The sequence below is a fragment of the Rhinichthys klamathensis genome, unplaced genomic scaffold, assembly GCF_029890125.1.
Source record: "Rhinichthys klamathensis goyatoka isolate OS25496 unplaced genomic scaffold, OSU_Roscu_1.1 h1tg000111l_1, whole genome shotgun sequence".
Lineage (NCBI taxonomy): Eukaryota > Metazoa > Chordata > Actinopteri > Cypriniformes > Leuciscidae > Rhinichthys > Rhinichthys klamathensis.
The window spans coordinates 14864655-14891757 of NW_026606649.1; the positions used below are offsets into that span (position 1 = coordinate 14864655).

The 27103-nt window shown below is 38.6% G+C and overlaps 2 protein-coding genes across 5 annotated transcripts in view; one reads left to right on the top strand and one right to left on the bottom strand.

Moving 5' to 3' along the window:
• The window catches only part of ldlrad4a (low density lipoprotein receptor class A domain containing 4a), a 98336-nt gene extending 79981 nt beyond the window's left edge, over window positions 1–18355 (top strand). For both annotated transcript variants that reach the window (XM_056254631.1, XM_056254632.1), the window contains 3 exons: window positions 13641–13795; window positions 14726–14779; window positions 15722–18355. In XM_056254631.1, coding sequence (XP_056110606.1) covers window positions 13641–13795; window positions 14726–14779; window positions 15722–16252 — 740 coding nt within the window. In that variant the 3' untranslated portion in view covers window positions 16253–18355. The remainder of the gene's footprint in view (window positions 1–13640; window positions 13796–14725; window positions 14780–15721) is intronic.
• A 1963-nt stretch (window positions 18356–20318) lies between these two features.
• Window positions 20319–26768, bottom strand: fam210aa (family with sequence similarity 210 member Aa). 3 transcript variants are annotated; one of them, XM_056254635.1, is made up of 5 exons: window positions 26650–26768; window positions 26338–26380; window positions 25277–25666; window positions 21903–22014; window positions 20319–21502 (listed from the first exon to the last, which is right to left on the bottom strand). In XM_056254635.1, the coding sequence occupies exons 3-5, from the start codon at window positions 25636–25638 to the stop codon at window positions 21236–21238; spliced, it is 741 nt and encodes a 246-aa protein (XP_056110610.1). In that variant the 5' UTR covers window positions 25639–25666; window positions 26338–26380; window positions 26650–26768; the 3' UTR covers window positions 20319–21235. The 3 variants fall into 3 exon arrangements, with proteins under 3 accessions (XP_056110610.1, XP_056110608.1, XP_056110611.1); XM_056254633.1 differs by having other exon boundaries at window positions 26338–26377; window positions 26650–26762; XM_056254636.1 differs by lacking the exon at window positions 26338–26380 and having other exon boundaries at window positions 26650–26762.
• Between the last annotated feature and the right edge of the window lie 335 nt (window positions 26769–27103).

Consider the following 27103-nt stretch of genomic DNA (forward strand, 5'->3'; position numbering starts at 1 on the left):
GTGTAACCAGAGGACCAGACTTGTGTCTGATGTCAGCCTTTTTATTTGGAGGTCGTTTCCTTTAGGCAGTCACACAAACACAGTGGCACAGTTGTGTCTTGTTCAGCATATTATTATTATTTTAATGAAAAAGTATAGTGGATATTAAGCCAATTTCTGAACTCTCTTAAGGTTCTAGTGGTCAACTGATACAGGTTTTAAAAATAGGCAATACAGCATCAAGAATATGATGAGTGATTAATAAAGTGATGTACTGTATAAGTTATTTTTAACTATTCTATTTTAAACAAATTTTCTTAAAAAAATCACTAAATGTACACGACAGTTAAAATGACTAGGTTCGTGAAATTCTTTTTATTAGTTTCCACCAAAAAATTAAGCACCACAATCTTTTTCAACATTGATAATATAATATTGATAAAATAATCATGTGACACTGAAGACTGGAGTAATGATGCTGAAAATTCAGCTTTGCATCACATGAATAAATTACATTTTAAAATAAATTACAATAGAAAACAGTTATTTTAAATTGTAATACTGTTTCACAATATTACTGATTTTACTGTATTTTTGATTTAATAAATGCAGCTTTAGTGATTATAACTTTTCAACTGTAGTGTATATTTTAATTTGAGCAGAAAATATGTAATCCAAGGAAGTTGCTAGATTTTAAAACTAATTTTGGTAATCACAAGTTTTCGATCTAAATGGCCAAATATTATCAGATTTAGTGGCCTGGTCAATATTGATCTATCACAAGTTCTATAATAAGTTTTGCTGGGTTAAATACAATGAGCACCATTCTGCAATTTCTTTGAGGCAGCTTTCAGTAAAAAGAAAAAAAAAAGAAGCTAAATTAAAGCATCAAGCACATGCAGGACTATTTTTCATATGGTTAGCTGTAAATCGAAAGCCTTTTATTGTCTGAGGAGCGCAAAAGCAGAATATTTAAGCGACAGCATAATTTGTTTTACAGTGAAGTTTATAGAAGAAAAACATTTTTGTAATGCAGACATAGACCTTGCATTTAAAAAAAAATCCTGAGTGTGGTTTTCAAAACGGTCATGGCACAACGCAGACCTATCTAAAGAAGCTTCCCTGTTTAGTTTTTACCCAGGAATGTAAACGATTTGTCCGCATAACACACACAGCATCTGGCCTCCCTTCCGCTGCCTTTTTTTTGTTGTTGTTGTAAAATGGTGCATTGGTGCTCCGGGCAAGAGAGACAGCCGAGCAGACAGCAGACGCAACAGAATCAGATCAGACGTGATGTTATCAGACTGCGTGTCTCACACCCATCCCCTCTCATCAGGCATGCTTGCACTGGGTCCTGCTCTCAGACATCACTCCTCCAACCCCCTGCTCTCAGAGTTGAAAGGTCAGAAGGTCTCTTCGGTAACTCTTAGCTTCTTATTCATCGGGCTCGTCCTCGTGGAGTTCAGGCTGCCTGATTTAAATATGAAAACAATCTTTTCTGCATCAGGAATTACCAGAAAAGAACCCTGCGTAAACATAAAGGATTATTTTAGCAATCATTTGCATATTTTAGGTTTATTTCACACAATTAACTTGATTGGATTTGTGGAGTTTTCTGCAATTCATGGAATCTTTTCCATAGATTTTCACTAAATGAACTCAATGAAAAATTATATATATGCACCAATGTAATGATACACAGTAATAGTTACTTATGTAAATGTTTTAATACATTTCATTACATGAATAATATCACAACAGTGACTTCCAGTTTAATTCAGAGAGGGAAATGTAATGGCCTAATAAAATGTGCATTTCAATCATTGAAATAATTGTGCTTATTTCGCACATGAAACAGAACAATTGTGTATTGCATTGCAGTATTTACTGTGTATTATTTTATTTTCACATGATATTTTAGAGTTTATCATATATTTTACATATCTTATAGCAACATTAACCCTTCATCACATTAAAGCTTTGTTGTCGTGTGGCTGGTATTTTGGATGAGGGATGTGTCCAGACCCCCATTTGAAAGTCAGTCGGGGATCTGATTATGTCGGTCACCCCTTTCGGCGCCTGACCCCAAACTAAAAGAATGGGGGAGCATAATTTTATTAAGATCAAGTCAGCAGTTGGTCTGTCTGGGAAAAATTACCTCTTGAATTTCACCTTTCATTTCTATTATCTAATAATATTTACATTTTATTTAAAGGGGACCTATTATGCAAAATTCACTTTTACATGATGTTTGAACATAAATGTGTGTTGGCAGTGAGTGTACTGTACACAACCACCCTATAATGATAAAAATCCTCCCGCTCCATTTTTTTAATTCCCATAAATCGTAAGCACTGTCTCAGAACAAGTCGTTCGCGGATTCTACCTTTTATGACGTTACAAAATACGTATACTGCAAAATACTGCTGACAGACTGGCGTATTAGCATAGACCCCACCCTCAGACCGTCGTTTTCTCCATTTGTTTACTTTAAGTGTTTTGTGTAATTCGCTGTGTATGTTGATGATAATGCAAGGGAGAGAGACAGTTTATGGATAAGACTTTAATGCGCAATTCTTGTACTGTGTTTTATTCAGCTCTTATGGTGATTTTCTTGAGTGCAAACGGACGCTTCATCTTTAGTGTGATGTACAATTAACTTCATAAAACTCATCAGTAAAGTTTTGGCCATCATTCGGACGGGGTCCGCTACAACAGGCTTGTACTAATAGTGGATAAAAGCAAGACACCATAAGTTATAACCGCGCAATTAAACTATATCTGTTATATTTTCATGCAGCATGTTTTCGAACTGAACACCGGTACTGACATTTTCAGTGCGTGAGATTGTCCTGTTGTTGCCGGTATGAGCTCTGGAAGCTCCGCCCTCTTCTTGAAAGGGGGCCGTGAGCAGCAGCTTATTTGCATTTAAAGGGACACACAAAAACGGCACGTTTTTGCTCACCCCGCAAAAATGGCAATTTTGACATGCTATAAAAACTGATCTGTGTGGTATTTTGAGCTAAAACTTCACAAACACACACTCTGGGGACATCAGATCATTTAGGTCCCCTTTAAACAAATTGTCTTGCTTATCACATTTCAAGAATCTCAATCACACAAGACTGTTAGATATATATGATGCTGCCTATGTTATATTAAATGTTATGTTACATATAAACAGGGTCCAAAAAGCACTCACCAACTGCCAAATGCAGGTTAAAATTTGACCTTTTTATTTCCCTTCAGAACTCCATGTGGTGACATGTATATAGAATATTCCTCAAATTAAGCCGCTACATTTTAAATATGAGTAACAAATTCACTGTGTCTGTCCTCATGTTTTTGTGACAGGTGCAGTTTTACTGAGAGAGTACTGACTGTTTGATGAAAAGGAATAAACTGCTAACAGCTGTCTATATTTCTGTTGAAAAAAATGCAGAACACAGTTTCATGGACGCTAAGATCTTGCAAATGTTCTCTAATCACCTACAATTGGCAGGTAGCAAGAAGTAAATTGTTTTTAGTACTTTCCTTGACCCAACATGTCACACAATACTGTTCACAAAGTATCCTGCAAATGGCTTGTAAAATGCAGTTATAGAATCTAATATGGATTTCTACACTGGGCCATAAGTGAATGACCAGACAATTAGTGTTGTTTTTACCTGTCAATATTTTTTGTCCTCATGGATACTTAACCAAAAGGGTACGAGAGGATACCAATATAGTCACAGCTAAAGAGCATTTTAAGGACTGGTGGTCCATGTAGAAGGCATTTTTGCTGTTAAAAACACGAGTTGCAAGTCAGTGGAATGGAAAAATGTGCAAGGTCCAGAGACGAGTTAAAAAAACAACACGAGCAACTTGAGCGCCGCGTTTTTAGAATGCCGTGGCCTGCACGAGATGCAGCAAAAGACGCAAGGCGCAATGATTAAAGACATCCATCTAGCGCATTTAGATTGAAAAACAATGTAAAAGTAGCGCAGTGGAATGGAAAAATGTTCTCTGGGTCAATGGCTCCTTGGCGTGATGAGCTGTAACTGCAACCCCTAAACTGCAACCTGCAACAAGTTTGAGTGTCGTATTGCTTTTATAAAGTAAAAAGCAAATTCATGAAGTGATATTTTTCTGTTAGAAGATATAGTCTTTTACATGAAAATATGAAAACGAAGGTTGATAGAGCTGCGCAATGAACTGGTGTTTCACGTCATAGATGTTACTATATGAGATATTTTAGCACGACTGGAATTCTGTATTGACCAGTCAGCATCCAAGATAAGAATTATATCCATTCTGTGATCAAGAAGGGCATGTTTAGGATGTTTTAGTCTGCCTTGGATTTTATTGCCAGGTCTTGTTTTTTTTTTGTTTTTTTTTGGCCCTGTTCGTCAACCACTCATTCTCTCTGCGTTTATGGCCGTGCAGCTGCGTAGGAGATGATGCACTGGATGTAATGTGTTCCTCAGGGAGCGCATGGAGGCCGAGGGGTTGTATGTGTGTTAATCTAGTGAGTCAGTGTTCAGATAAGTTGGGCTCTTACCTTCACATCTCATATTACAGCAGTCAGTGAAGTCACATGCTGAACCCAGTCATAATCATCATGTTGTTGACTTGATGTTTGCAGTTATTCTCTGAGTCTCAGCGCTATGTTTAGAAGACGTTTCCCTGCCAAAGGACCAAAGCTAGCAAGGTTTAGCGTTCTTTCTTTATGGTTTCCCTCTGTGATAATTTCCATTATTTCTTTGGAAAAGTAGAGTTTGTCTGGGGTTTGGCAGTGTGACACATGCATATTTGAGAGCAATTTGCACTGTGTCACTTGTGTCTGTTGTAAGAGCCACAGAGCCATTTGCTCTCCAATCATTTATGTTGTTCGGTTCATGCAGAGAAGATAAACAAAATGGAGGAAAATGGAGCTTTTAAATGGGTAACTATGGCAATTTAATCTTTTGATCCAAATATGAGGGATTGGCTTATTATTATCAGTGCAGTTCAGAATATACAAATGTCTTTGTGTTGTTTCTGCTATTGAGTTGTGTTGTTTCTTTCTCTGCAGCATGTTAACAAATTTAAAATCCAAATAAAATAAAAATTTCCTTTCCTTTCTTAATACATGTTCCTGGTATTGTTGTGCAGTCCGTCAGTGCTTTATTTGCACAGGAACCAAATGTTTCTTTTAGAGCTGCACTATTCTTGACTAGTTGAGAATCATGACTTTTGTTGTTGTTGCTGTTGTTTAAATTAGAGATTTTGAATAGACAACGAAACAAAATAACATGTAATTTACTAGAGGTTCTGACAAAATGTTAACTGCTGCAGACTATTAAAAAACGATTTACGACTTCACTTGTTTCATTACTGGATAAATCAGCATTTATGAACGAATCTATTGAATAAATGATTTAATGACTTGATTCAAAGTTAAACCCACCTATTAGTATAACGATGTAATTGATAAAACCCTTGTTTGAAGCGTCAAGTTACTTTTAAAAGGTGAGTTCCTCTATTTTGATCGCTACCGTAGTGTTTATCCGAACTATAGACTTTTATCACAGTACTTCTGTGATCAATGATACTGTGTGGTTCAAAATACTGTTTGTGAAGCTGATTCATACCTTAACATGACACATGCTCGCTCTGGGTCAGCAGCAGTGCCAAAGCAGATTTGAATGTTCCAGTGTGATCGTACTTGTCAAAGGTTTCATAGACATCCGAATGGTCATTTAGGAGTAAGATCGTGTAGGTGTTTGAATTGAGATCACAATTGTTTAACGATTAATCGTGAAGCTCTAGTTTCTATAGGACAATGTATATTGTATGCAGCATTTGTCTGTTGTGAGTACACATGCTGTTGCATCGTAGAGTGCTTGAAGAGCTCTGTCATGCCGTCAGAACTACCAAAAGAACATCGTGTACCAAACACTATTTGATGAAGAACTAAACCCAGAGCTGGGTCCAGTTTCAAGGGGATATGACTCAATCTGCCTGGGCGAACGGTAGTGAGAGGTGGAGGAGGAAGAGAAGGGGGTGTCGAATGGAAGAAGAGGAGGAGAGGGGCGTAAAACAATATTTGTGGTAAGTCGGCGTCACCGGTGGGAAGAGATGAGCTGCAGGTTGGGGGTGGGTGTAGGGGGACTCTGTAGCAGGTGGCGTCTGGGCCCAGGCAGAGCTTATCTTGTACAGTCTTACGAGGAGGTTAAATAATTAAAGAAAAGTGGGTGTTATGGCATGGGGAGTCTAGACGTGTCTGGCGCCCTAATGGGGCGTCTCTTTAATACGAGAGCTTTATCTCAGATTAGAGAGCGAGGTCAGTGGCTTGCGCCCTGCTTAGGTGACAGTGCCGCTTTGCTAGCGAGGCACAGATGAACAGCTCCTGCCACTGGCACGATTAAATCACCCTAGTTCTCCATCACACTTCCTGCTATCTAGAGCTGTCACGATATCTACTTTTTGTTGTGCGATATATTGCACCAAAATTAATTGCGATAAACGATATTATTGTAATTTTCAGACCATTTTAGGCCACTGATTACATAATGACAATATAATAGCATAATAATGCAAATACACTGTTTCAAAGAACATTTTATTCTTAATCTATTCAATATTTAGACATTGTGAAATGTGAAAAAATATATCCCAAATAAATAAAACAAGTAAATAAATACACTTTCGTTAACAAAAAAGTGCAAGGTATAAAGAACTAGATCAAAACAAAGTAATATGTCAATTTAAACTTTTAAAGTGTCTCACACAAAGGCACAGATGCATCAACAGGACATTTCTGCTGTCAGATTCGTTTTTTAATTGTTAGGCAGATTCCGAGAAAGGAACACCAACATGTTTACCTTGTGGGGCTTAAAGGAGAACTCCGGTCAATTTTAACATTGAGCTCATTTTTTTGGTAAATTTGGAGTGCTGTCAGTACAGAGAACAACGACAAAAATCGGTGTTTCCTACACCGTGTTATCCTCTTTTTAAAATGTGCACACTGTTGACTTAAACGGGGCTAGTTTTAAACCTGTTAACATCCTTGATGTGTCATTTTAAGTGAACAGCCATGTGAGTGATGTTATTCATAGTGAACACGGTGAAAGATATGAATAAAGATGTGAAAGATATGAATAAAAATGATGTTTATTCAGCCAGCTCACATACCCGTATTTACTTCCTGTTTTCGGTCGAAGTCCACAGTAGTCGATTGTCGAGTTCGCGCGCACGATCATTGGTAACTAAGATAACTAATGATCGCGCCCGCGAACTCGACAATTGACTACTGTGGACTTCGACCGAAAAAAGGAAGTAAATACAGGTATGTGAGCTGGCTGAATAAACATCATTTTTATTCATATCTTTCACATCTAACGTTACTGCAGTCAGATTCACCGTGTTCACTCTGAATAAAATCACTCACATGGCTCAATTCCATGTTGGACTCGTTATTCCTAACTGGCTCGCTGTAGATGTCGCAGAACACTTTAAAATGCAGTTGGTTCACGCCTTCTCTTTACCTGACGGTGTCTCTATCTCTGTGTGTGTGTGTGTGTGTGGGGAAACGCTGCCTGAGCCCCGCCTCCGACACAGAGTGCAGACAAGATGACAGAGGCAGCGCGATCAACTAAAATGTTGATGACATTCATTGTAATGTAAAAATAAATCTAATTATTATTTTTAATAATAAAACAAATTATCAGTTGCAATATATCGCGGCACCAAAAATGATCGCGCTCATTTCCATATATCGTGCGATAAGTCGATATATTGACTATCGCGACAGCTCTACTGCTATCTCTCCCACTGTGAAAGACCATGCATTAGATAGCGGCGTTCATTTTTAACTCATTGATTGATTATGGTGTGCCTCAAGTTCGTAGTCTTTGTTTTTTTGGGTGGCTCTTTGAGTTGTTCTCTGATCTCATTTGTTCCATGAGACTCAGTTTATTGAAGTGTCCTTACTTTCTCTCTTTTCTTTCCTCTGTCTCCCACATTCTCTCAGTCTCTCTTGCACTCCGTCTCTTGCGTTTTTTATTCACCTTGTGTGTGAATGGAAAATGTCTGTCACACAAGAAAAGGGCTGCTCTGGTGAAAGACTTCACAAGCTCTCCCTCCCCTTTCTCTCAGTTTCCCCAAAACAGAAAAACGGGAAAATTCCACAATGCTTAATGCCTCTTTCTTTCTTTTCTGGATAGAATAAGCCCCACACACTGTTGAAGCCTGCAAATATTTACTGAAACAGCAATACTTTGGTCTATCGTCCTTCCACAGACATTTCTTTTCTGGCTTTCTTTCGTTATTTTGCCCCTTCCACAGCCTCTCATAAAATGACTCATAGTATGTTGCTAGGGAATGTTCCAGAAAGGGGCATTTACTGCACCAGGTTCAGGCTTCCCTTATGATTGTGTTTCTGGGTGAAACCTGCCGTCTCACAAGTCTCCATCCCACATGGGCGTCTGGCATGTGCCCTTTCCTTTTGTCTGGCATTCTGATGGGACAACTCAGATAACACAGGAGGAGGGGGAAATGCGTCCCCTCTCAAGTTCACATAATGCCTTTGTTGTCTGGTGCATGCTGTGACGTGGGTGAATGGATGGTTAACTACATTAAGGCTTGTGCTTGATGAAGCAGTGCTATTATGACTGGCTATGTCCATCTCAGTTTTTCTCCTGTTACCGGTACAACCAGCAGTCATAAGTGCCCAAATGGGTGGCTGATGGCTTTATGCATGTCCAGTTTGTGCATGGGATCTACTGGGGATGCTCACTTTTAGTGGTGTTTGTACTCACTGCACCACAAGCTGGCCCAAACTAGAGAGGACGCAAGGAAACTTTCAATGTTTTTCTCTCATCTTCGCTGTCTTGCCATGTCGATGAAGTCACTTGGAAATTAGTCGTTCACCGCGCACACACAATCTTTCCCGTGGAAATCTGTTGTGTAATGTGTGCTTTGGTAGGAATTCAAAGCCCAGTCTAAGAACTTTCCCTCACTGCTGTGAGTTCAACTGTTGGATCACTCATGACATGATCTCCACATACTGTGCCCGACTCCATGAGAATAGTACTGTACCGGGGAGACATTTGGAGACGGAGCACAGATGGCTGGCAGTGAGTAGCAGTCCCCATTCTCCAGCCTCCCTCTCCCCCTCCTCCTCCACCCTCTCCATTTCTTTACTCCCAGATCGTGAGAGCACAGCTGTTTTCCTTCTGTTATGAAACTGCGGAGAGGAGGAAACAGGAAATGGCTTCATGAAATATAGATCTGGAGGCCAGACTTGGTTGTCTTTGCAGCTTGTGAGCACAGTATAAAAAAGAGAGCGAGAAAGGGGGAAAAAGTTTCAGATAGGCTTATGTAATGCCTCCTCCATTTCCTTCAGCTCAGAAATGGAATGGCCTCCACAGAACAGAGCAGTCTCACAGCTTCTAGCACACTTCTGTGCAGCCAGGTCTTTTTCCGACCTTAGAGACGAGGTGACGACTGTTCCAGTTTACCTAAGAGTCTGTTAGAGGCTCTGTGACAGGTGTTAGTGCATATCTCCTCTTAGCTATAACAACACAATGGAGCAGCATACGTAGTGGTAAGAGGATTGAGCCGTCTAATCTCAGAGAGTCCACATAAGGCTAACCCGAATTAGCCCAGCTGCCTCTCTCCCTCGCTCTAAGGCTTGCTGTTGTGCAGTTGTTGCCACATTATCACAGCCTGTTTACATTTCTGGCCTGTCGCAAACAGGCTGACGACGGTTTGTTGTGTCTGCTCTGTCTGAGGTTTGTGTCTGTAATCATAACACATTAACAGATCTTACGGGATGCCGTCACGTCTGACTTAGACTCTCTCCGATTAGCACAGGGAAGGTTAAATGAAGCTCAAGCAATATGATTTTATGTGGATTACAAGTTTACGTAACTTGCACTCTTGGCAAAGAGATACAAAATAAACTATGCTGATGACTCACATTGAAGTCACATTAAATTTAGTTGCATTGTTATCTGAGTAGTAGCTAATTTGGCTACAACCAATAAGGACCCGACACACTCATTACACACCTGCTTTTAATGGACCCTAGTAGGGCTGTCAACGAATATTCTAAATTCGAATATATATTTGAATAGTTTTAAAAAACAGAAATTCGAAGGTGAAAACTAATATTCGAATCATGTGGAAAAATACGCCCGCGGTAGCAAAGGCGCGGCTGTCTACTTTGCGAGTGGCAAAATTCTGAAGCTTAAAATGTAAAACGCATTTTCCAGCTGCACAGATAGCACAGTGAGTGTCTGGCTCACTCATTGGCTGTGCTGCGGCAACTGCACATCCAATGGCGCGGGCGCCTCCAACGTGTGCGCCAATGAGCTAGCATTACATCATACATGTCAGAGCCCGCCAAGGGGGCGTGGCCAGAGCCCTCGAAATAGCCATTATAGCAGCAGTTTACCACAGCACAGCTCGCTCGGAGCGTTCAATGTCGGTTCAATATACTGTAAAACTTCAATTAATGTTAATAATATTTGTTTCAATCACTGAATGAAGCCTGCTTTATTTAGGACAAGAGTTGCGACCTTAAATTGCTTGCACAAAACTCTTGATCAGCACTCAACATTCGTTTATTGTTGTTCATTTAAACCGTTATGCGCAGAGAGCGTGAGGGAGAGAGAGAGAGCGAGAGAGAAAGAGTGCCTGCGAGTGCGAGCAAGAGTAAGGTCTGCGGTCTTGGCCATTAGTTGATTAACTTGTTTTTGTGTAAGTTAATACGTTGCCAAATATGTTTAAACTTAAATAAACTACCTATACAAGTAGTTGTGTCTCTTTGTATTAATTTGTCCTGTTATTGACGTAATGCGCGTCATTGACAAAATGCGCAACCAGATATTCGAATAGTTCGAATATATGTTTTTTTTAGAGGGAATATTCGAACGTCATTTTTGAGCAATTTTGACAGCCCTAGACCCTAGTAAGGTTAGACCATGTTTAATTTGACAAATTAAAGCAGGACTGTGAGGGATGTACAGTTTACACAGGTGTCTATTGTTTAGCTGGCAAAACATTGAAAAAGGTATCTTTGCAAAACAAATTTGAGTGAGCAAAAAATTTCAGTTCTGAAAATTAGACATGACCAAAGGACATACAACCTATTGACTGGACTGTACATCTGTACTTACAGCATTGTTTTCAAAACATAGTGTCCACCCTGACTACAGTCGATTTTGACCATATTAGATGCCATCATCTGTTGTTTGCACATTGGGTTGTTTGGGTCCGAACAGGCCACTCTGATGAGATTAGCCTGTCAATTTAGAGAAAACTGTTACATTGTGTTACAGCAGCAGCGGGAGGTCCTGGATGGGGGAATGGTGCTAGAGCTGTGCCTGGTACTGTAGGTTGGCAGAGATTACAAACTTAATATCTCAGAGGTGTGTCAGTTACAACATGTTTGCCCCACCCCCAATCTACCACCAGTTGTCTGTCTCTTGGATCTGGTCCAGGCCGTAATCCGGTTATGGGCAGCAGATTTGGGCCGTTTTATCTCCTATGTTGGGTTAACTCCTGGGATGTGTCTGGTCTCTGGTTCTCTCCTCCAAGCCCTCAACAGATGGGGTCTTGTCTTGCAAGCACTCTCTCCAGAGGAGTCATGGCAAAGAGCCAGCGCCAATGCAGCTTATTTAACAATGCCACTACATGGCCCAACTGCATCCTGGGAACGGCCTTTCTGCTAGAGAGAAAGTGGTCATGATGGAAATGTTAGTAACTCAATTTTGAAACAGCTCACCTATAGAAACTATTAGCTGGACATCTCAGGATGGATGACTAGTCGTCCAACAACTGACAAGTAGTTTATTGAGATTGATTTAATTTAATTTATTTTCTTTATTTTCTTTTAAATCGCAATGAAAGAAGCAGATATTTTCTTCCACGTTATTTTCTGTTACATTTGAATGCATGTAATGGATTATCAAAAGAGAAAAAAATGTAGGGCAGGGACTTGGTTTTATGCATTGGTTGTTGACTGGATTTTGAGATGTGGACATTGCAATCAAAAGTGGAGGCAGATGAACGTGAGCTTGCAGAGGCGGGTTTAAGCAAACTAAATTATTGGAGAAGTCCTGCATATGTCACCACGAGAAGTCTGATGTTTTCACCGGAAGATCCAGCTGTGACATTTGGATTAAACATTAAATATATGTGGACAAATTGTTCACAATAAGATCTATAAAAGGCGTTTGAAAAATAGATAAGGTGAGTTTTCATTGCATGCTAACTTTAAATTTGAGTTTGTAGCTTCTTGGAGAGAGCCATCAAAGCACCCATTTCATTCAGATCTTCTTTCCTGCGTAAACCAAAGTCCACTGTGCGGTGCTGATGTCATAGTCGTAGGTTTGAAAATGATTACCCTAAACATCAGTGTAGATTGTGTTAGACAGCTAATGCTGTTTGTGTAAGGGTTTACTTCAGTACCGCAGCTTTGCAGCAGTTTTTCCATTGTCTAAAAACATAAACCTTAATGTGTCAGAGTGAATTGTGGGAGTTCCTCAGTGGGCAGTAGGGATAACAAGATTTCTCTGAATATACGTGTGGCACATTTCTACATGATTTTCATGTGACTGGAGAACAAGTCTGTATTGACTGGGCCCATCTGTGTGTGAAATGTGTGTCGGCAGGGTGGGCTGTGTTCAAGGGGTCAGCAGGAGGTTGAAAGAGAGGTCTACCCTGTTTGTAACAATATTTCTGCTCCCTTTTTTACACTAGTGCAATTTGCTGGAGAAGTCTAAAACAGGATGTTAAGAGGAGACTGTCATTTTCATTCAGGCATTCCTTTCAAAGGATTCCCAATACATGCACCTCTGTGAAGAGGAAGTATGACGAGAAACATAAAATACTAATTCTGTCCTTTGACTGTGTGAGGTCTACCCATGACATAATCATCAGTTCATAAAATTAGAGCTTTGGCCTAGCAGTAAGTGCACATGCTCTGACATATTGAGCTGTGTTGCTCATGTGGGCAGTGCAAATTAAAATCTACCGTAGCTCACATCATATCCCCATCATATCCTCTGAACTGTCCTATAAATAATAAAAATGACCCAAAAATCTCTTTCTCTTTTTCTCCCTTCTTGACTTGATGTAGGTCATAAAAGCCATTTGAAATGTCATGTTATCACATTTTTGTGGATTGGTCTGTTGCGTCACTTTTTGAGTCGGTTCCCCACACCCAATCTCAATACTCTCAGAAGTGTTAATTTTATTGCCCCCTGGTGGTAAGAATGAAGAACATGTTGTGCTTGCCGTGTCATTACTTGTATCCATCCATCCATATTCAACTGTCTATCTTTACGCTGCCTCTCGGATGTTCCTGAAAGCTTATAAATCATTAAGAGTCATCATTAATACTATTTTGAATGAACTATAACCCCTAAAGTGTAATGCCTAATTTGTCTTGCACAGTTTGAATAATATCTCCTGCCATTTTTGAGGTTTTGTGCATTTCTTTTTTTTTAAGCAGACAATTACGATCTTAGCAACTGCATAGCATTGTCCTGGCAACCACCCACGACACCCTAGCAGGGAGTTTTGCGCAGGAAAACACCACTCATTTTCTATTGAAAATGTAAAAATCTTTTCTTTTTTAATTGTGTGAAATATGCAAATAATTTTCTCTCTGTTTTCTTGTCTTGCAGCTGAACTGGAGTTTGTTCAGATAATAATCATAATTGTGGTGATGACTGTAATGGTAGTTGTGATCATCTGTTTGCTGAACCACTATCGGCTGTCGGCCTGGGCCTTCCTCACACGCCACAGCCAGGCCAGAAGACGAGAGGAGGGCATGCAGCCGGTAAGTGTGCGTGTGACTTTCATTCTGAGTGGGTGTTCGTTTGATTCTCCAGTCGCCATGTGTGTCCTGTCTGTGTGAGCTCTGAGTGGGTGTAGAGTTCCTGTTCTTTTGTTTGATCACCATGTGTGTGACTTTGTGACCGTGTTCATATGGGACTCGGCAATGTGCGTGCCAGCTTCAGGGTCTTTGTGTCGGTACACCTGCACAAATGCATAACGCAGTTCCTAGTGATGGGTCATGATGGTCGACTGGCTCCATTAGTCAGTTGACTGGTGCGTTTAATATTTTTTTACTGTGCATTATAATCCACAGGCCTGTTTTCTGTGAGGAAAAAGTTGCAGTTATCCATATTTCTTACAGTGGACACAATGCTAAACCAACCCATTTATATAGGGTTTCTATTAGTCTAACTAGTCGTTCAGGCAACCCACAGACTAGTCGATTTTGGAATTACGTAGTTCTGCACATCCCTGGTTGTTCTTTATGTTGATTTACGTCTTGTAGTTGAGAACACCAAGACAAGCTCGTCTAGAGACGGCAGTCCATTTCACCTCCTAGCATGAGAGAGAGTCGTAAAAAGATAGGAAGAAGGTGAAGATGTGATTTAGCAACAGATGCATTGCAGAGCATGAAAGGAACCGAGCTCTTAAATTTAGAAACAAGCTCATAAATTTAGAGAACAGCCCATTTTCTACAGCTGCATTCTTAGAGGCCACACAATTTACCAGCAGCCCTGAATTAATAATACATGATATATTAATGTATTCTCATATTTACTGTATGTGCATTTAGATCAAGTATTCTGATGCCTGGAGCAAATTTGGTTTTCTACCCAAACTCAAAACTCTAATGCATCAATTGAAGTTGTTTTTAATGTTTTGTCTTTAATGCATGACTCACACCGGTCCTCTCTCTTCTGCATCATACTAGGACGGCTGTGCATGGCCAACAGACAGTTTGGTGACGCAACAAGGAGCCACTGAGGTTAGTCAGCTGACCTATTATTCATCCTGTCTGCATAATGTTATTTATTACTCTAATGTTTAATTGTCATGTTTAGGGCTGGGCAACATAGCTAAGAGCCAATAGCTCAAAAAGCTCAATATTGTTAACCCTTTCAAAGACAGTTGATCTATTTCAATATTTATCTATTTGCTTTAAAATTACTATATTTTCCACTAAATAAACACATTAGTATTCTTTTATTTATATACAAGAGTATAACACTGCATAATAATAAAGATCTGTTTTTACCTACAAGATTTTTTTTTTATATAACTAAATATACACTACTGATCAAAAGTTTGGGGGTCAGTAAGGTTTTTAAAAATAAATTAATACTTTAATTCAGCAAGGATGCGTTAAATTAATTAAAAGTGACAGTAAAGACATATTACAAAAGATTTCCATTTCAAATAAATGCTGTTCTTTTGAACTTTCCGTTCATTAAAGAATCCTGAAAAAAAAAAAAAAAATCTATCAATATTAAGCAGCACAACTGTTTTTAGCATTCATGATAATAAGACATGGTTCTTGAGCACCAAATCAGTGTATTAGAATGATTTCCGAAGGATCATGTGACACTGGAGACAGAATGGCAGCTGAAAATTCAGCTTTGCCATCACAGGAATAAATTACATTTTAAAACATATTAAAATAGAAAAGAAACATTTTAAGTAGTAATCATATTTCATAATATTACTGTTTTTACTGTATTTTTTATCAAATAAATTAAGCATTGGTGAGCAAAAGAGACTTCTTTAAAAAAAAAATATCATACAAACCCTTTTGACAAGTATAGTATATTGATTGTATAGTTAATTTTTTGTGTAATTATTCTGGCTGCATGTTTACAAAAATGTTTTACTTTTTTTTATTCTTAGGTTAAATTCTAAAGGTTTAATGAATATTCTTATCTGTGTTCAGGTGATGTATGGGCCACGGAGCGGAGAGCGCTTCAACCCACCTTCATTTATGCAAAGGGACCGATTCAGCCGCTTCCAGCCCACCTACCCATACCTGCAGCAGGACATCCACTTGCCGCCCACCATCTGCCTGTCAGATGGCGAGGAGCTGCCACCCTACAAGGGCCCCTGTACCCTGCAGCTCAGAGACCCCGAGCAGCAGCTCGAGCTCAGCCGTGCATCCGTTCGCGCGCCCCCCAACCGGACCATTTTCGACAGCGACCTGATAGACGTTTATGTGCACGGAGGCGGGCCACGGCCCCCAAGCAGCAACTCTGGCAAAAGTGCCTCGAACTCGCACGTGGAGGGGCCGCCGCCCACCTATAGCGAGGTGATGGGTCAGACGTGCCCAGGCTCCGCCTCCTTTCTGCACCAGCACAGCAATAATGCACCACCCTCCAACCAGAGGACAGCCAGTCGCTCCCCCCAGCCTGGCGCAAGCACAACCCTGTTTGTCAAGGTTAAGGATAGCCGGCGAGACAAACCCGTGTGACTAGGAGGCATGGAGAGTGCCGTAGAGAGTGCGTGCCATCATCTGTGCTCTCTGGTACTTCCTCCTGGACCTAAAGGGGAGTGGCTTCACTGTTAGACCACTCCCCTTGCACAATTTGAATTGAATATTGCGGAACCAAGCTTACAAAGTTTATTTTTTTGTATTTTTTTTGTTTAGTTTTTGCTAGAACTTCGGGGCCTTGTATGGATGTTTGGGCTCCTTGGCTAAATCTCTTTTTTTTGTTCGGTTTTGTATGCTTTCATGTATTTAAAGAACACGCGTGTTGGCACAGATTGTTTGCGTGAGAGACCACATAGGTCATAGGATTGAGAAATGTTATATTCGTTTGTGTGCATTTCCAGGACTTGTGCACAAAAACTGTTCATAATCAATCAAAATCCAAATTGAGTGCCATGATAAAATCTTAAATCTTGGGGATGTGACTTACAACAACAACAACAACTAAAGTCTTTGTGTTGCACTTATTCTCTAAAGAGTAGAAACAGCAACCCTTAGTTAGTTTTTATATGTCAATCTGTCACAGGCCTTTGATTGTTCCTGGGAATTATTTCCTTCCTTTTTATGTTTTTCGTTTTCCTGAAATGGAGATGTAGAACTCTGATCCAGCCTAAAATCTCTACAAATGAACTGCATCATGGCACTTATTTAAAGAAAAAGGGTTGTTCAAATTCCAGTTCACTTTTTCCACTGACCAAGTGAGAGATATTGGCATGGATATCTGCAGATGGAAGTCACGACACATACGCCACTTTCATTCTGTCGAGTAGCACTTTAAACTTACGTCACTTCAGCATTGTCATGGGGTCCAATGGAAGGGAATCATGGGAACTGTAGTCTTATGCACATCCTGTCCCTTTCTGAATGAGTGTGTCATACTGTTTGTTTTCCACTATAAAAAGCATGCGTATAGTTTTTTTTTTTCAGTTATCCATACTATACTTTAGTTCACAATCATATATGGATCTCATATTTTATCCCTTATTTTCATCTCCTGGAATGCCGTTTTATTCCAAGGCAGCACGGGAACACACTTTGTCTGTTTATTCAACACCAGTATTTATTCTTTTATCTGTTCTGAGATTTTCATCCAAACAAAAAGTGTACCAATCATGACGAGGTACATCCCGCTTCTTTCTTTCTTTATTTGAAGTTGTATTCAATCATCACCACATGGCACACATTTGGAATGCTTTCAGACATGTTGATTGTGTTTTTGATCACATCTGAGCTTTGTAAACCATCAGTCTTTGGCCTTCCCTTAAAAAAGTACCATAGATAACCTATTTATTAACTAGCTATTTATTAAAGTGACCAGTTTGAAATGATATTTAGTCAAAGTCAAAAATAGGCTTTTATACAACCTTCTTACCCCTTAAATAGCAAGATTCTACTATCACCCATCCGCTTTGGCTCCGAAACGGCCTCCTGTCATAGGCTCTGCTTCTGTCACTCATTCTGACCACGCAGTTTGAGTTCGTACTGTATTGCTGCTGCTGCTATGCGCTGCTACTGCTACTGCTGCTGTTGTTCGTTCGGTATGTAGGCCTATGTCCGCTTCCCCATTACTTTATATTTGCTTACCAACCAAGACATAGATGTTTGTGCTCCTTTTTTGTTTTCTTCGTTAACATTAGTGCATTTCCGCTGTCATAGTCGTGCTAGGAAAACAAATCCAAATGTATTTTTTACATTTGCAGCCGAGAGGTTTGCATGTTACTATGTACATGAGCAAATTCGGTGCCTAACAGTCATGTTTAAGCAGACATAGAAACCCACTTGCACTCAAAAGTCCCCACCTTTGTTGTGCCTCACTTCCTATGGTGCTTCTTTCAGTAGTCGGACTCTGTTTATTTGTACGGTGCTGTATATAACTTGAATATATTATGCACATATCCTACCCAATGGGTAGAAAACCACAAGAAAGCATTGTTAATACTGTAATATAATGTATAGATAATATTAAAAAGAAAACTTTAACACGGTGGCATCAAGTTTTGTGAATGCCTTCAATTGTGCTTTGTCTTTTTTGTAAAACAGAGTAATGTTTGCAAAGAGAAATGCTACAGTGTGGTCACATAAATACAAAAAGACTTCTTATATTTTTTTCCTATACAGTAAATGCAAATCTGTTATGTGATTAAAATATTCTGAGGCAGTTATATAAAGGATAACTAGCTGCTGCTTTTGTAACTTCCAGAGAAAGAATTATAAATGCCAGCGCTTGTCATTTTATTTATTGAAATTTATTTTGTGACTGCTATAGCTGTTTGGACGTGTATTAACCACGCTCGACCGATCGCAGAAAATAACTCGGCATGACGTAATTGTACCGTAGTTATCGAAACGAACGGAACCGACTGCCGACTTTTGGGCTCCCACGAGGCCTTTTCTCCAGCCCGAGAGATGGTTTAGTGGTTCATATCAAATAGAAGCTCAGGGTGAGGCTTTATTGGATCGGTGACACATCCGTGGGAAACGGTTAACATTTTGTTCTTTTTTTTAAATGCACATAATCGAGTTGTGTGGTATATAAAAGAGCATCAAATCAATGCATACATGAGAATCCAGCCCATAGCTGATTGTTACTGCATGTTCATGTTGTCATTTTCCTCGGCATAGCAGTCTCGCTCCGCACCAAAAGGATCCGCCTCTCCAGAACACTCGGTAATTATTCCCTGTACCCGCTTGAATGAACGAATAAACGAGTGAATGACTGACTGACGACTTTGACGCGTGGCTGTCTGGCTGACTTCAGCATCTCGTTCCATGGATCTGGAACTCCGACGAATCCACAGCACTGTTCATCATTGGCCTTGAGCGAGATCACAGGACTATGAAATTTTGGACTACAAACTTTTTTCCTTTTTTTTTTTTTTAACAGGAAAACAGTTCAGTGAGCGAGGCACTGCTGTCCTTACGCTTTTTTATTTTTATTGTTCTATTTAATTGTGATGTCAGCGGTTTTCAGTTTGAGGTCTGGTAATTGCAATACTTTTACAGGAAAAAGGTGACTAAAAATGATTGAAAAAAATTCATAAAAAATAAACACGGGGAAAAAAACAAAACAATGAAATTATTGCTCAAAGATACTGTTGTAGTCCCTCATGAAACGATTCCACGCTTGTTCTTTCGCTGTCATCAAATGGCTAGAGAGAGCAATTAAAGTTGAGGAAAAGAACCAGAATGAGTCTCTTTTGTGTTTTGTGTCATTCTGTTATGCTCCTGAAGGCGATGTGAAACTTTCCTTTAAAGGTGAAAAAAGACACTTTCCCCAATAAAAATGATTCAGCAAGCAAACACATTATTTTAAACTCAAGTTTAAACACTCAAGCTACCCTAGTTTGCAAAAAATTTTTTGCCAAAGTTTGCAGTTTACGTTTAAACTTATCTACGTTTAAATAGCCTATATCATATCAGATTTGTTTCACAATATACTTAAAAGATTACCTTTTTTTGTGGTTAATTTGGTGAAACAATTTTACACTTAATTTTTTTTTTTTTTTTGTGAATTTACCAGTTTCACATACATTTTCTAAATTTAAGAATTTAAAAAAAAAGTTAGTTGGTCCAACCAATGCTGCCTTCACGTGCTGTCGGAAAATTCCTACTTCCCACTTCTTTAGTCGTGATTACGAGTTCATCGCATTCGCATTTGACGAGGGCGTTCATGTCCTAGGAACTGTAGGCCTATAGGGTTTACGATCATTTCGATACCATGTGAAGGCAGCACAAGTCAAAAGAAATGAACTGTAGGCCTTCTTCTGACAAAAAAAAAAAAACCCAACATGCTGAGATGACGACTAGCCTAGAAAAAATGTGCTTCCTCCTCATGGGGTCCATCTTCTTGAGATCCCATGACCAGTTGTGCCTTAATACTTGGTAATTAACTAAGTATTCACGCTGAAAACTGTCAGTATATATATATATATACAATACTGCACCTTTATATTTTAATTTCACTGGTGATCATGAATCATCATGAGTCATAAATGTTCTTTGAAGTGATGTGTTCAATGTGCATGTAAAAAAAAAAAATAACTCAATGTTTAATACACACATCAAAACACTATTGTTTATTGTTACTGTTGACAGCCAGGTGGGACATCATTCAACAGACAAAAAGGCCTCAACGTCCCATCAAACAATCCAAATGCTTCACCAGCAGAGACATTTGCTGTGGAATAATCAGTTCAATTATCAACCTTCATTTAAAACAAAACCAGGGCTTTGAAAAATATGTGACTTTACCAACTGGAAATTAGGTTGCATAAATTAAACATGAATATGGCAGGAATACTGAATTTGAAACAGGACGTAAAGGCTGTTGATGATTTGCAGAATGACTGTCAGGACAATTTATGATTTTTTCCCCCTGCATTATAAGCAACGGTACAAGTTGTGTTACATCTTAATGTACATTTACAACTTTCTGACAAACACTACTTTGCATAATAACTAAAGTTACAATCAATTTTCAAGATTTTACAACATGACCATTTCATTCTCAGTAACTTGTGTGACACGTCAGTACTCTTTTCAATCCATAATTTAAACATTATTTAACATATGCGAGAATTGAAAGAGGCAGTGCTATTTGTAAGGGAACAAAGGAATAAATATATAATATTGGGCACATTACACCTGCTGTTCTCTTTAGAAAACACACTCTCATCTGTTAAAAGGTATTTCAAGTTAAGTCCAATGCCTTTCAGTAGACTTTTGTGCTGTAATATTTTATATTTAAAATCTATGGTCAATTTATGAATTATAATACCACATTTTTTGTTATAGTTTAGGCTATTACGTGAACAGTGAGTGTAGAGCATACAACCTACATTATATTTTAAAAATACTAAAGACAGGTTGCTTTCCTTAAAGTGTATTATTGTTAAATAACGTGAATCTTCGTGGCATTATGGGAAGATAAAGTCACTTCATGACCTTTCGTAAATGTATATAAACCTATTCCTTTTTCTTTCGGAAAGACACTTTGTCTTTGGTTTCTTGAAGTTTTTCAGTGAACTTGTCTTTCGTTTCCTCCATTCTCTCGGATAAACGATCCTTGGTCTCTTCCATTTTCCCAGAGATCCTCTCTTTGGTCTCCTCCATCTTCTCCTGGAGGTATTCCTTCACGGGCGGAGGAGTGGACATGTAGCCGTGCTTCCTCAGGTACTTCACGGACAGTGACGTTCCTCCTAGAGTCGCAGTGTACCTCGCAGGTGTGGTGATCTTCAGGAGATCAAGAAAATTAAACCAGCGTCACATTAACTTGAACTGAAAAGAAGTTTGTTCATGTAGTGAGTGACTCTCACAAGGTTTGAAGTCAATGACATTCTAATTCATTCAATTCAGATGAGCTGTCGTGTAGGTGAAAAGATTCTGTCTGAAAATGCATTTTATTTATTCAATTTTATGAGATACAAATTGTCCAGGAAAACTGAACCTAAATTGTCTTAATTTTGCTTGCATCTCAGTAATATTAATCACTCTTGAAGTTCTATAGCTGAAGGTAAAGTTTGCAACACATTTATTTTATTCTAATTTGTAAATCAGAAAAATCAACAATTAAATTATTAGTAAATCATTTTATTAAAAACAATTTATTTATAAAAAAAATAACTTATCCCACCTTGTACATGGCATATGCCGTCAGTGCATAGCCACTCTGAGAGTTCTCCAGGAGTTTCACAAGCTTGTCAGGAAACCCAACATACTCAAGAAATGGTACCAAATTCACTCCTCTAAACAAACAAACAAAGAGAGAAAGCAAGCATATTATTCTTTCTTTTTTTTTTAAATCAAGTCTTAATTTTCTTAAAAGGACAATTCACCCAAAAATGTATATTCTGTTATTCATCCACCCTTATGTCCTTCCAAACTTGTATGACTTTCTTCTGTGGAACATTGCTGACCATTGACTTCCATTGTATGGAGAAAAAAAAAAAAAAACAATAACAAAAAAGACATTTCTAAAAAGAAAATTCTTGTATGTTTCACGGAAAAAAAGTACGTTTTACAGGCATGAATGACACAAGGGCGAGTGAATTATGACACTTTTCATTTCTGGGTGAAATATCTTTTTAAGACCATCATTAGGAAACGAAAAGAAAAAATTCTTAAAGGGATAGTTCACCCAAAAATTCTGTCATCATTTACTTGTCCTTGTGTCATTCATACCTTTAAAACTTACTTTTTTTAGTGGAACATATTTCTTCATAATATTCATATTCAATGAATTTATTTCTTCTGCTATGGGTATATGGAAGTCAATGGGGACCATCAACTATTTGGTTACCGACTTTCTTTTGTGTTCAGCAGAAGAGAGAAATTCATACAGGTTTGGAACAACTTGAGGAGTAAATTATGACAATTTTAATTTTGGGGTGAACTATTCCTTTAAAACCTGTCGTGAAACACAATAGTGAAACAGCTTCAAAAAGCACATCAATTTAAAGCTGCAGTCCGGCGTTTTTCCTCTTTGTCGCCATCTCTGTTCTGCCTGAAGAAGGTTGCAAGACCGAAAGCTTGCTAATAAATTGATCTTGCACAGTGTTTGAGTGTGCGGCTGCTGTATTTTTACAATTTTCCATGATGATTTAAAGTAGCAGCACCTCTCTACAATACTTTTTTGACGGATGAGCGGTGGTTCTTTTCTATTTTTCTCTGTTCGAAATCTGCAATTGCAGTTATTCGTGGAATTATCAACTTTACGTGAGTTGTGCTTCAACACCCTTGACACGGCACAGCGCGGATGAACACAATGTTTGAGGAGACTGTGCAGCTGTCAGTCACCGCGCCGGTGTGGATACTGTCATTCGGAATAACAGATTATTCTTTTTGGAAGTATGACCAACATAAGAATTTTCACCGGAAAATGTCATCTGAACTAGTAAGAAACATCCACCTTTGTTCTGGTTCTGACATTGCAGTAAATCGCGCTGATTAAATCTAACAATCGCTTATAAGTTATCATATCACGCAAAACCGTGCAAATTATACTTTGTTCTCAAATTGTTAATGTTAACAACATCATTATTGCGTGACTACATGTAATGTCCTTCCGATATGTGTTCTTGTTTTCGCATGGGTCCGGTTGCAGTCTCTTTTTTTTTCTGTAGCCACTCCGAAGTCCGAACGAAGTCTTTTGCATTTTACAGCGGGTGAATCTGTTGCCACTGGTGATTGTCGTTTGAACCTTTCTGGATCCGCCATCAAATTGATAAGTTTAATTATATCAAGTGCTGTGAGAAAAGGCTATAAATCTCCACCTACAACATCCTCACACGCAATATAGTCTTCTAGCCGAGACTCCTTCTTTATGTGTACAGATGTGATGTAATGACGCAAAGACATGCTCGAATCTCCCGCGGAAATCCACCAGTACCACTGGAATTAAAAACATTATTACAAGCTTACCGCTTTGAATCGAGCTAAGGCAAGCAGATAGTTTTGAACACTGGCTGGTTATGTATTTTCTCAAATATGTATTTTGGATCATTTTTAACCCCAAAAAAACTACTGACTGCAGCTTTAATAAGTGGTCTTTTTTTTGTCTTTTGATGATATTTGGTAACTGAGATGAAGAATATGTATTTACAGAATGAAGTATTTAGAGCAAACAACAATTGTTTTTTTTTTAAGTATTAAAAAAAAGATATTTAAGTACTTGATATAAACTTAATACAATACTTAACATAAGAATCAAATGTTTAAACAGCTAAAATATGCAAGTGTGAAGATTAGTGGGGAACATATGACAAGGCAAACTGATAACTCAGAGCTTCTCTGCAGAGTGAGGTCATAGTGAATGAAATAGCCCATATTCAAGCATCCATTACCACCTCCCACATTTCTGAAATGTCTAGACAGTGGTGACCCACATTCAGCCAGATGTATTGCAGAGTAAACATTCCACTGTGCCATTTACCTCAATCCAGCATACGCCATATACAGACAGAATGACCAGGCAAAAAGAAAATTACCTGGTCAACAGATTACCGCCTGAGAACCAACACCTCACTGACTTTTACAATGTATGAGGAAATCTGACAGACATTCCTTATTTAACTTTATGTTGTGCTTCTTTGTGGGATACTGGTCATATTTCTTCAATATTTCTTTGACTTTAATAAACTAGTATGAAATATCACCAACAACACACCGATATATCTGGCAGGCCGATATATTAATATAGAATATATTTATATTTAAATATGTATACATATTTAAATCATAGTACATGGATTTTTTCGTGAAAGTATTTTTAATTAAAATATTATAAATTTGATCATACAATTTTTGTATAACTGGTCATTAGCCCCCATCCTCTCTACATATTAGGGCTGCACGGTTAATCGAAATAAAACCGAAATCACGATATGGCTTAGTGTGTTTCTCAAAGAGATTTAAATAAATATATGCATTGTGTAATTCAGAGTGAAGCGCTGCACTGTGTACATTTACAAGTGAACAGCTCATGATCCACTTTCGCAAGCGCCTCGGTTCTCAATAAATGCTGCTTCACACGAACTCCATCTCTGCTCTGCTTTTCAGTCGCTTTAACGTGCATTTAGGCACGCACCATGTGCCAACCATATTCCCATACTTGTAATGAGAAGTCCTTATCAACAACAAAAAAGAAACATTAAGCTCCATGCGGTTTTCTGTCAAAATAAAAGTTTGATGCTTTAACGTTTGAAAATAAAGAAATGAAGACAGCCATAAATATAAGAATTGTAATTTTACAGTTGTAATGTAAAATACAATTACTGTTATTATATAACTTAATGTTACAATAGTAATATTTATTATTTTGTTTTTATTATTTAGGTTTTTTGGGGTAATTTTTAAAATCGTTATTATTACAATACTTATTTAATAGTTATTATAATAATAATAATAGTTAGTGGATTTGACTAACAGGTTATTATTGTGGGGTAACTCTGATACACCATCTTAGCCTCTAACCTAAATGAACATAACTGTGATCCATCATTTACTTACTTCATTGCAGCATAATAAAATGTACCGAACCACACTGTAGACGTCAACAGGTGCACGGGGATCATGACTTTGCCATACTGCTTAAAGGTTTTCTTGAATCTCTGAATGAGGCCGCTGGATTTGTCCTGCAGAGGGTCTGGATCCTCCTGCACTGGAGCTGAGTTTACCAGATGATCACTGCTGGTGTTCTTCTGAGAAGCCGGAGAGCAGAGCGCACTGGAGCTGCTGAGCCATCGTGGGTATTTCCAGCACTGCTGGGTCGGGGGGTCCAGTCTCTGTGCGGTCCGGCTACAGGACGGAGGACAGATCTGTAGCAGGACAGCAGTCTGCCTGAAGACACTAGCACACACAAACCGCTGCATCGCAAAACAAGCTTCTTCTCCCAAGGGTCTGTCAGCATAAAAACAAGAAGACAGTCTGACAGGGGCCTGACTGTGGGCGCAAGACAATGGATAAATACATCTCACAAAAAAAATCCAAAAAGGATTCTAGACAGATAAAACAGATTGACAAAGGATCCTTTATAATATAAATAGATGGCCAGTAGTACTAAATATGCTCAATATACAGTAGGGTGCAAAAGCTTGAGACCACATAGCATTATAATTATTTTATTTAAATCCTGAAATATGTTTTAAGGATTAAAAAAAAAAGAAACATGAAATAAATTGTACATTTTTACTAAAATTATAAAAAAAATATATAATTAAAGACATCTGTGACACTACTCATCAATGTGATTTAAAATAGAGGCGTTTGAACTAGTTTTTTCAGACTTTCGGACGCCACTGCATCTGTGAGCATCTCAGTATCTACCATAATTTACCTTTATTTATTTATTTTGGTGTAACACTGATATTGGAAGCATATATTTACATGCATAATGTGCATTAATACTAATAAACATTTGTCCATATTTTCTACTGCACATTAAAATGTGTTGACGACTGAATTCAATTGAAGCATGAGATTTATTTTTTGGATGAAAACAGGCAAACCCTGTACATTAATAAAAAAAATATCGGGTATCATATCAGTTTGACGTGGATTACTTTCTCTACCTTCAATATCCCATCGAGAATGAGGTCACTGGTGCTGGAACTGCTGAAAACATTAAAGAAAACATAATCTGCAGATGCTCAATCACATTCAGAAATAATCACAGACTAACCTCCTAAAAATCGTATTTAAAACTCAGACATTTTAGTATAACTTCACATGTGTGAAGTAACCTACGATAGGCACCAAACGTGAATCAGCTAGCATCGCTAAGGGATGTCTAATGTCTAATCTACTAAACTAATCAAAGTTTCACTCGTCCTCCTGTCTAAACATACAGAAACGGTACTCTAGAAATATGCACAGTTACATACATGAGTGACTAGATCCGGCATGATGTGATTTTCCCACCACAAACACTTTAATGTCCCTTCTGTCATTCACAACTCCCCACAAGACGCAGCAACATTACACATAGTGACTGTGCTCGCACGCACTGTGTTTGTTGTGGGACATGTAGTACAGTCGTGCTGTGGAGCTGTTCTCCCTGAAGCAATGTCTCTCTCTGGAACTACATTTCCCAGAATGCACGAGATGGTCCTCACTGCAGAACATGAAATCCACGGGGAGGAGTCGGATCCAGATCCAACTCCTCCCACCTTACATATACCTAAACCTACCCATCTCCGCCCCCTGATCCCTAAACACACCCCTAATCCCTAAACCCACCCCTAATCCTACCCATCTCCACCCCTCGGATCTTGATCCGACTCCTCCCTGTGGATCTTATGTACTGCATTGAGGTGCTACTGGAATGCACGGCAACGT